Genomic DNA, 10,598 nt, shown 5'->3' with positions numbered 1-10,598 from the left:
AACTAGCATACCATCCCAAAGACTAAACATCATAAACTTGAAATAAAAAACCTATGCATCAAGAGGAAAAAGAGGTATCCAGATTGATGGGTGTCTCCTCAAATTTGTAAGGCATAGGCACATGTGAACTCGAAGGTGAACCTATCTCATGCCTAGCTAAGTGACCCTCCACACCCCACAAAAAGTTTTTGGCTTGTCCAATTTGTGTAGTTATATTGAATTTGATGCCTGTCTACCAAGACTTTTTGAAGACATAGCTTCACATGCTAGTAGAGATCCATAGTGTGGAGATAATGATTATGGTAACTATAAGTGTTGTCAATATTTTAGATCCATGCAACAACTAGATCCAAAACCTCAGAATCAAGAGTTCCTTGTCACGGATGACATATTTCGTTCTCCACAACATGAATTTCAAACTAGATCTCTAGTGGAGTATGGGTTTGGTAGTGCTTGGAGGAATATTTTACATAAAAATGAGCTCGATAACCCTCCACTATGCCTCGACCACCCGTTCCTTTGCAACATCAAGTATACTACCACATCATAGTAGCTGGTGAAAGAAAAATATATGCAATATTAAGAAGATTTTGGAAAGGGGAGTGTAGGAGTCTTAAATTGAAGAAGAGAGATATGTTATCCCACCAAGATGGTGGAGGAGAAAAGGCGATAGTAGCAAGCCTCTTGTTGTTAGTTAGAGCTAATCCCGAGAAAAGGAAAACCAAGGCAGGAGGAACATGCATTAGCGCTTGAGATAGAGAACCTTGGACAAATGTCATGGAATGTAAAGGAAGCAACATGCTGATGCTACGTAGGAATAAAAAATAAACAAAGACCCCACTGCTAGACAAAAGCCATAGCCGAGAAATCTTTTGAAACCTTGGCACAGGAAAGAGTTAAGGCACCCATAATGTGCTCTGAGAGTTGCCTTGGATGTTGAGGTGTATTAAAGACACATTGAATTGGTGTCAATGGAGTCACGGTGTAGATGGCCCCATCATATCAATAAACCCAGCTGAAAACTAGTTGATAACTCCTCCCTCAGGGTAGGATGCTAAATGGCCCCATCAAATCATGTGACCTGACCATTATAACAATTCATAACACCTCATAAAGGATTCATATCACATAATTTTGTTAGAAACGTATTTTATTGAAAAAGTATTTTGAAATTTAAATCAAAGGAAACTAATTTATTATTAATATAAAATATATTGGTGTTTTCTTCCTAATACTAAGAAGACTTGTTATAACAGAAACATTTCACTAGTAATCTGTAAATATTAGGTAGTATTGATATATTTTCTTATATTCAAGAAATATAAAGTTTTGGCCAATCAAAATTAATTTTAGAGTATGAAACCATCTAACACCAATATAATTTTGATTTTTAATAACCTTTATATATATATATATATATATATAGATATATATAGATATATATATATATGAAGTTTAAATCTCATAAATACAACCTACCACATTTCATTCCCATGGGGATACCCACAAAAATACACTCTTATAGGCGGGGGTTATTTATTTTCATATTTTTATATCGTTGACCCTGATTGAGGTGGTTTACTGGAAAAAAGACCAAATGTGGTAGGAGGACAGACTTGTTGTCATCAATCTACTCTCTCAAGGGGGGAGGCAAGGTTGTCCTGCTTGCCACATTGCCAAATCAATTAAGGATTCATGCAGTCACATGGGGAATATCAATGTTACAACTCCTTGCTAAAACACGACATATAAAAAACTGTGGGATGAAGCCTCATCCCATGAAGTGAGCGGCATTCCAAACTTTGAAATTTCCATATGAGAGAGTTGTCTCTATCTGGTGAGAAAGGGAGAGCGCAGGTCCCTTTGACCTAAAGCCCTCTTGTTATCTGCGAAGCTGTTTAACAACATTGTGGAAAGGAAGAATCCATTTTCACCCGGGCTCTACATGCAAGACCATCTACTCGCAACAAGGAGGAAACTTGGGGTTGCTTGCATATGAGAGGATGTAAGGTCTTCTCACCTCAAGAGTTTGATAATGCTTCTCCACACTAGCGAGGGAATTTAGGTGATTTCTTTCATGGCTCATCCTTAAGTAAATTTTGAAGTTTTTATGGCTTGTCTGTCAACCTTCCTTCACTTGGATTGGGATCCAATAAGTTAATATTGTCCCATCCATTCTCACCTTTGTCTAAATTTGGGTTGCATGGTAGACCCTTGCAAGTTCCCCCCTGAGAACAACCCCTATTGTTTTAGGAGCGTCCTTACTTGCTCCCTCACCCACCTAGTTTTGATTATTCCTCGAGTCCCCGCCCAAACTTTAGTAATCAAGTGCACCCTCCTACTCAACCATCAATCTAGGTGACATATGACCCCCTTTGGTACCCCCTAGAATATAATAACTCTTGTGCTCTTACTCCCATCCACTCCATAATGCCAAGACTAAGAATGAGATGCTGACATGACTTGGCATGTCGAGGGGCAAGCAATTCACAGGATTGGTCTCGTGCAATCTCCTTGCTCAACATTATAGGACTTCCACGTTAGAGTATATCCAGAGCACAGTGGATAAGGCTGCCTTGGATGCAAGGGAGGAGAGAAATGCTTACACGAATGATGATGTTCTTGGTCATGTAGGTGATTGGATCCTTGATCTAGGCCATATGCATGGCTGACAAAAAATATATTTGTACACTGTAGAGAGTCTATTGGCACCTCAAAAATGTTGATAGGCAAAGCATTAGAAGAAAAAGAGGATAGCAAAAGTAAAATTACTCTTTAACTAAGCATCCTGCATGTGGAAAACCATCGGATGTCACTTGAACATAGAGATATGACACTGGGATTGACTAGGATTGAAGCCCTACTCTCCAAGGGCAAGGGTCCTGACGCCCCTTCCTTGTCAATTGACGTGTCTACCTCCACCTAAAATGTTAAATGGTTCAATATTTTGTTTACAATCCACTTTTTGAATGATTTTGATTATATGCCACCTTCTTAGACTATAGACAAAGCAAAAACTCTAATGCCAATCTTAATTTCACTAAAACTCTAATGCCAATCTTAATTTCACTAACTTTTATGTTAACTCTATCAACAATTTCAATTTCTAATTTATTTATAATACTTATAAATATCATGTACATTTTTTAACCAATATTTTTTTTGTGTTTGGTTTCCGAAATAACAAAGTGTGGCAAGGAAAATAACTGATATATACCATTTTTTAAATAATCATTAAAATAAGTAACTTAATATATATATATATATTTACATGGTTGGATATACATGCCTTTTAACAGCTAGACAATTGTTTTATTCAGGTACAACACTTACAAACCATTGTGAAGATTTTGTCCTTTGTAATGATGCAGGAGCTTCTAGTTGTTGTCCGTGGTGTATGCATCTTGTCCATTGCTCGCATGCGTATAAAGTTGGTTTTGATAATAGATTTTAGGTATAGCTATTCATTAACGAAAGGTTTTAGGGGACGACTTTTAGATAATATTAAATTAAATTAATTTTATTTAAAAAATTCTTAATATTAATTTAAATGATTTAAAAAGTTAATATATATATTAAATAATCACCTTTGTAAAATTATTGGTTAACGTCAAACCAAACGTATCTGTCAGAAAATGTACGACAGATTGCCCCTCACACGATAAATTAATATTATATATATATGACAGTCAAATTTCCCATTAAAGATAACTTGTCCAATACATATGATATCCAACCAAACCCATCGTAAAAGCTGAGAAAAATGTATAAACTATTTAATAAAATCGTTGTAAAATTAAATTGGATTTGAAACAAGGATGGAATTGTCACGGGCTAATGTGCCCGTCAAATACTATTTAAGAATTTTTAATAAGTATCACAATTTTTTATTTATTATTATTAAATTCATAATCAACCTGTGGATGTTGTTGCCAGTATTGACCAATCGACCTCTGCGCCTTAAATAAAGTGACTTTTGCTTTAATCCCTTTCAACTTATGCAATTTGAGCTCACAGTTTTTTTGTCTTATTCAGATAAAAATGGTGTGCTTGGATATAACAGTTTTAACTTTGTATTAAGGTTAATTTTATTGTCTGCTTATAAAAATAAATTTTTTAATTTTTTTCTTCTTCTTCTTTTGATCTTAATGAGATATTTTGTTGTTGTTGTAAGTTTGAAATGATTATATTTTCATCATATTTAATATATTATTAAAGTCAGGAGATTGATAAGTAACTTAATTTGTTTTAATACATTTAATCACTATTTTTCCAAGATCCAATAAACAATGTTATCTAGATATTTAATATTTATATATTTAATATTTACATATTTTTAAAATAATTTATTATAAAAATTAGTAAATTTTGCTTTCCATATTTATATATTTTTAAAATTATATGTTATTGAAATATTTAATTTTTATATATTTTTAAAATTATTTATTATAAAAAATAGTAAATTTTAATTTCCAGTTAAGATTTTTATTTTAAATTCTTATATTATATTATTTTAGATTAATCACTTTTAAGATGAGTAATTAAAAATAGTGGAAATATCAATTTAAAGCGACATAAAAATGACTTGTTCTCCACACATTAAATAGAACGAAAACCGGTTGGATCTACATCCAGGGTTACTCAACCTTGCGTAACTCAACCCAAAACAAACAACTTACCCCTGAACTTCCATCACTATCCCGCCCGTGATTTATTGTCGGTGAGTGTGTTGCCACGCATTGACTAAAGGTAAAGGCTTTATTGGTATCTCGATTCTGAGTAGACCTATCCATTTTTGCAATCTTCCCAAGAATTTTCGTATCTCAGTATTCCAATACTTTTGCAGTCTTCGATTCTTCAGTTGGCTATGGCGGCCTTCACCTCCAGCTCTGATGATACAGACAACAATTACCACTTTGATATCTTTATAAATCATCGTGGACCCGATGTTAAAAAGACCTTTGCAAGCCATCTCTATCGGCGGCTTATTACCCATGGACTGCGAGTTTTTTTAGACAACCAGGAACTGCAGGAAGGAGAAAACTTGACATCTCAAATAAAAGGAGCTATTGCAAGTGCCTCTGTCCATGTAGCCATTTTTTCTGCTACATATGCAGAATCAAAATGGTGTTTGGATGAGCTCCTTCTCATCTTGGAGTCTGGAGCTCCCCTTATTCCAGTTTTTTACGGTGTCACGCCCGCTAATCTTCGGTGGACACATGGGCAGGACGAAGGAGTATATGCTCGAGCCCTACACAACCTGGAAAAGAAGAGAACGTACGACTGTCAACCGCGTTACAACTCCACAACTGTTGAGAAGTGGAGAAATGCCCTTTCAAGTGTCTCAGAAATAAGTGGATTAGATTTAGAGGCGTTTAAAGGGTTAGAACTCAAAACTCCCCCCTGTTGAAGGCAATATGTATTTGATATTTATTTATTTATTTTCTGACAGTTTGAAGCTTCTGTTTTCTAAATAAATAGCGGCGAAGATACTTTTATATATTTTCTTACAGTTTTAATCTTTTTGTTTTGTAAAAAACTAGCGACGAGGGAGCGCTGCTGGATAAGGTCATTGAATGTGTGTTGAAAAGGGTTAAAAAACCACAGTTGGATGTGGCCAAATACCCCGTTGGATTGGATGAGAAAGCACAAGATTTTGAAAGGACGGTATTATCGCAGCAGCGCAGAGGAGTTCAGGTCGTCGGCATCACCGGTCTAGGTGGAGTCGGAAAGACAACGTTGGCCACGGAACTCTTCAATAGGAAGAGTTCAAATTATAGTAAATCCTACTTTGTGTTCGATGTCAGAGAAAATGCTAAAAACTCTTTACATTCCTTGCAGAGAAAACTTCTGAACGGTTTAATTCAATTGGATCAAGATATAGACAGTGTTCCTGAAGGTAAAAGGATGCTTAGGAGGTATCTCTCAGGTTGTCGAGTCTTAATGGTTTTAGACGATATAGATCACGCGGATCAGGTGGATGCACTGTTGCCCCTGGAAGTCCTACACCCTGAAAGCTTAATTTTGATTACAACTCGGGACAAAAATGTCCTCGCAAGGTCAGGATTACCAGAGTCTTCAATTTATCAGTTAACTGGCCTCAATGCACAGGACTCCAGAAAACTCTTCTGCTCCTATGCTTTCCATCAGCCTTTTCCACTCTCAGGATTTGAATATTTGGTAGATCAATTTTTAATGGCTTGCCAAGAATTGCCCTTATCTTTAAAAGTTTTTGGGGGACTTCTTTATGGAAACCAGGACAAATATTACTGGGAAGAACAACTGCATAGATTAGAACAAACACTTCCAAATGAGATTCAAAGTACGCTTCAAATTAGCTATGATGCACTTGAACGAGACGAAAAACAGATATTCTTGGATATTGCTTGTTTTTTCATAGGGGAAAAGAAAGATACTGCCATAAAAATATGGGAAGGATCAGGCTGGAAAGGTTACCTAGGTTTTCAAACTCTACAGAGGAAGTGTCTTGTGCAGGTTGACATGGAAAATAACATAATAATGCATGATCACCTCAGGGATCTCGGAAGAGATCTTGCCAAGGAGCCAGCATTGCCCCGTCGTCTTTGGCGTGGGATAGAGAACAATGATGATTTGAGTCAACACTCATCTGTAAGTAGTCAAACATTCAATCTTCTTCTTCTTTGGTTATTCAGTCAAAATATACTTATAGTTTTTTAAACAATCTTTCCTTTTTCAAAAATCATCAGGGAATGATCGACATACGGGGAATTAGGTTGTTTCGTAGTGAATATAAAGATCATGATTCCGAGCAAAATTTCTTTTCACGCTACAAAATAGGGAAGTTGCAACTTCTTGATGTGGAAATTCTGATGGAAAGCACTCTAAGCGGGGTGCACTGGCCGAATCTCATATGGCTTCGCTGGCACGAGTGCCACCTCCCTTCCCTGCCTTCCTGGATCCCAATAAAGAATTTATGGGTTCTAGAAATTCATGGGACAGAGTTGAAAACATTGTGGCAAACTGAATCGCAGGTAAATAGAAATTCGGTGAGTTCAAATTTGCGTGTTCATTTGCTATCATTATTATTATGGCACAGTGTCAAACAATTTCGAATGGGAGGGTTTTGTAGATGATAATCGTCCATATCTTTACAGTAACTGAAACAAGTAAGTTACATATTTTTGCAACTCCATATCTTTACAGTAATCATTCATAGCTTTACAAATATTGTAGGTACCTTTGCAGTTGCGAAAGTTACAGATTGTTGCTCCTCTATCGAATATTCCCAAGTCCATAGGGAAGTTGCAGCACCTGGAACAGATTGTGATCGATTGCCCATTACACAATGAATTTGAAGAGTTGCCAGACGAAATTGGTCAGCTGCGGTTTTTGAAGGTATTGGTGTTAAGAAGGTGCTCGAAAATGAGGTCTCTGCCAAATTCCTTGGGGAATCTAACAAACCTGGAACACATCGACCTGTCTTACTGTATGGATTTGGAGAGGCTTCCAAATTCCTTCAAGAATTTAATCAGGCTGAGATATCTCGATTTAAGCTGGTGCTTTGATTTAACAATCTCAAGCGAAACACTTGGAAAAATCAGCACGCTTAAATACATAGATCTGAGCTATTGTAACAAAATTGTAGTATTGCCTTTCCAAGTTGCACATCAACGGTCCCTGGAAAAATTAAATTTAAAGCTTATGAACTTAAGAGAATTGCCGAGCGACATTGGAGAGTTAAGTGATTTAGAAGAGCTTGAACTGGAAAGCCCTTTGCTGGAAACGCTTCCACCTTCGATTGGTGACCTAAGAAGCCTGAAGTATTTGGTGCTACGGAGGTGCGAGAAATTGAAACATTTGGGGGAATCCATTGGAATGTTGAATCAGTTGATTAAGTTGACAGTCCAGGATTGTTCCTTACAAGAACTGCCTTTTAAAACAGTTGATGGAGAAAGTGAAACATTGACAGAGTCGAGACAGCAAAGAAGATGCAGTAATCTGGACTCATCCAGTGACAAATGGATGTTTCGGCTCAAACATTTGGAACTGTGCAACACACAAAAATTGGATGAGGTGTCGTTTGGAGAAGGTGTTTGCCCCCATCTTCAACACCTACTCATCAAGTCTTGTAACGATCTGGCCGGGGTCGGAACATTGCCAAATGCACTCATAACACTGGAATTGACTTGGTGTTCTAAATTGAGGAAAATTGAAGGGCTCTGGGGCCTTGCAAACCTTCAAAAGCTGGAGATTAAGGGTTGCATAGAAGTGGAGGTGCTGCAGGGTTTTGCAACACTGTTCTCTTTAGAGGTCTTGGAGGTAACTAACTGTGTAAAGCTGAAGAACATACGGGGTTTGGAGCAGCTGACGAATCTTCGAAAACTAGAAGTTTCTAGCTGCCCTGACTTAGAAGATCTGCCTAGTGTTGAAAATTTAAGGTCATTGGAGAACCTTGATGTATCTGAATGTGTGAAGGTGAAGAACATACAGGGTTTGGCGCAGGTAACAAAGCTGAGAACACTAAAGGTTCGTAATTGTTCTTATTTAGAAGAGCTGACTGGCATAGAACATCTGAGGTCGTTGGAGATTCTGGAGGCATTTAATTGTGTGAAGTTGAAGAGCATTCTGGGCTTGGAGCAGCTCACAGAGCTTCGAAAATTAGAGGTTTCTAACTGCTCTGAATTAGAAGACATGCCAGGTGTTGAAAATTTGAGGTCGTTAAAAAAGCTTGATGTATTTGGATGTGTAAAGCTGAAGCGCCTACAGGAGTTGACTCAGTTGACAAAGTTTGAGGGGGAGGGATCGGCGCAGTTGACAAAGCTTCGCCGACGGGCCTTCACGCAGTTGACAAAGCTTCACAGATTAGATTAGATTTTGAGCGGGTTCCGGGTAAGTTTCTTCTCATGAACATATTGTTTTTCACCAATACCTCCCCACAGCTTAATAATGGTATCAAAAAATTTCCTTTTTAACTGAGGCATCCGAGCTTTTCCTTCTTGTAAGTTTTATTTGCTTTAAAAAGACAGTCTTTCACCAAAAGCTCCCCACAGTATAATAATGGTACCTATCTGGGCAGCATCCCAGCTGTCTTGAGCTCAACTGCTAGATCTTAGGGAGCAGCTGAAGCAGTAGTATGTGGACCAGAAAGACTTGTGAGAGGTTATTTGTGTGCAAACAAGTTAAATTATTATTTTTAAAGTTATTTGAGAAAAACTTTGTTGTACAATATAATATAATCATATACATGTGGAATAAATTCCAATTTTTTTTTATAAAACATGATGAAATCACAAATTACTCCTCTATAATGTTATTTTATGGACAGAGGAGGATTTCAATGTGCCAAATCCAGAAGGCACCGAACAATGGTTCTGGAATTAGATTAAGTGGAAGTACATGGTTTGGGATCCTTTTTAAATAAATTACAAAAAATTATATAAAACATGATCTCCTCTATAATGTTATTTTAGAGACAGAGGAGGATTTTTGTGTGCCAAATGCAGAAGCCAGCGAACAATGATTCCGGAATTAGATACAGAGGAAGCAAATTGATTGGGATCCTTTTTACGAGTGCTTTAAAGGCAAAAGGTATTCGCGTTATAAATCAATATCATTTTCAGATTTATAAATGTTTTTAGGTTTGTACATGTTTAATTTAAATTTTTTATATAATGGGGTTGATTAAGTCGATAAACATATAATTTTTAAGATGAAAAGTGTTTGTACTATATTTCCTATCCTTTTGAAATTTGTAAAGAATCCCTTTTGAAAGTAAGTCTTACCGCTCTTTACTGGTAAATTAAATTTCAAGTTCCATTTTTTTACATAGGAGTTCGATGATTCAATTTTATTAAAAAATACACTCATTAAAGTTTTATGAATAAGTTTCCGAATAGTTCCAATCTGTATTCTTTTATTATTTTTTTTGTGTTTTTGTTAATTTCATTATCATATATTGTTGGATAGTTATAATAATATTATTATTTTTAATAAAAATATATTGGAAATACACCTGAAGAATCTAGACGTGGTAATGTAAATAAAGAACATATAAATATGAAGTTTTGATAATACACACATTGTTAAGTAGTATAGGTATGGAACAATTTATAGGAGTTCATTACAAACACAACCTATGTATTGAAGTACATATATTAATATAGTAACTTCGGTGGGATTTTTCTAGCCCTAGCCCATAGTTTCCATCTTCGGTGATAATTGGTATCACTCTAGTTGGTTTCCTACTTTTCAGTTAATTAACTCTGAAATTTTCCTATTGCCAGTTCCAGAATCGAATTTAGATTTGTATTGTGGAAGGTTTGGCTTAAAAAAAACCATCATTTTTTTGGGTTTCGTGCTCTGGATATTCGGGGACTAGATCTCGGTTTTTCTGCAGGATACATCTAGTCTGAACGGGGCCACAGTGCGGGCCATTGCAAAAGGGGATGCGAGCACTACTGTTGAGCAGGGAGGCCATATTGCTTGGCACACTGGTTGGGGTCAGGCGGTGAACTACACCTATTAGATCGCCATTAAGGTCAACAGGCCACATAATCACACCGCTAGCTGAGGGTTCATTTTGCTATTGAGAATTTAGAAAGGTTCGATTGGAGGCC

At 36.5% G+C, this 10,598-nt stretch overlaps 1 protein-coding gene across 2 annotated transcripts; it reads left to right on the top strand.

The window, feature by feature from the left end:
* The first annotated feature begins 4,843 nt into the window (after positions 1-4,843).
* LOC149187417 (disease resistance protein Roq1-like) lies at positions 4,844-9,212 on the top strand. 2 transcript variants are annotated; one of them, XM_089411350.1, is made up of 4 exons: positions 4,844-5,382; positions 5,544-6,630; positions 6,729-7,028; positions 7,216-9,212. In XM_089411350.1, exons 1-4 carry the CDS (start codon positions 4,868-4,870, stop codon positions 8,851-8,853), a joined length of 3,540 nt encoding a protein of 1,179 aa, XP_089267476.1. In that variant the 5' UTR covers positions 4,844-4,867; the 3' UTR covers positions 8,854-9,212. The 2 variants fall into 2 exon arrangements, with proteins under 2 accessions (XP_089267476.1, XP_089267477.1); XM_089411351.1 differs by having other exon boundaries at positions 6,729-7,013; positions 7,216-9,207.
* Positions 9,213-10,598: the final 1,386 nt, after the last annotated feature.

Source organism: Pinus tabuliformis, chromosome 3_1, assembly GCF_031772625.1.
Source record: "Pinus tabuliformis cultivar Carrire ecotype Pingquan chromosome 3_1, CPIR1, whole genome shotgun sequence".
NCBI lineage: Eukaryota > Viridiplantae > Streptophyta > Pinopsida > Pinales > Pinaceae > Pinus > Pinus tabuliformis.
Note: the sequence above shows the minus strand (reverse complement) of the source record. Positions and strands in the feature narration are given on the sequence as shown.

Excerpts from the sequence above, each read along its gene's own strand:
- LOC149187417 (XM_089411350.1), top strand. The coding sequence starts at position 4,868 with ATGGCGGCCTTCACCTCCAGCTCTGATGATACAGACAACAATTACCAC. Across the intron at positions 5,383-5,543 it reads GATTTAGAGGCGTTTAAAGG|CGACGAGGGAGCGCTGCTGG; the intron begins GTTAGAACTCAA and ends GTAAAAAACTAG. Across the intron at positions 7,029-7,215 it reads CGCAGGTAAATAGAAATTCG|GTACCTTTGCAGTTGCGAAA; the intron begins GTGAGTTCAAAT and ends CAAATATTGTAG.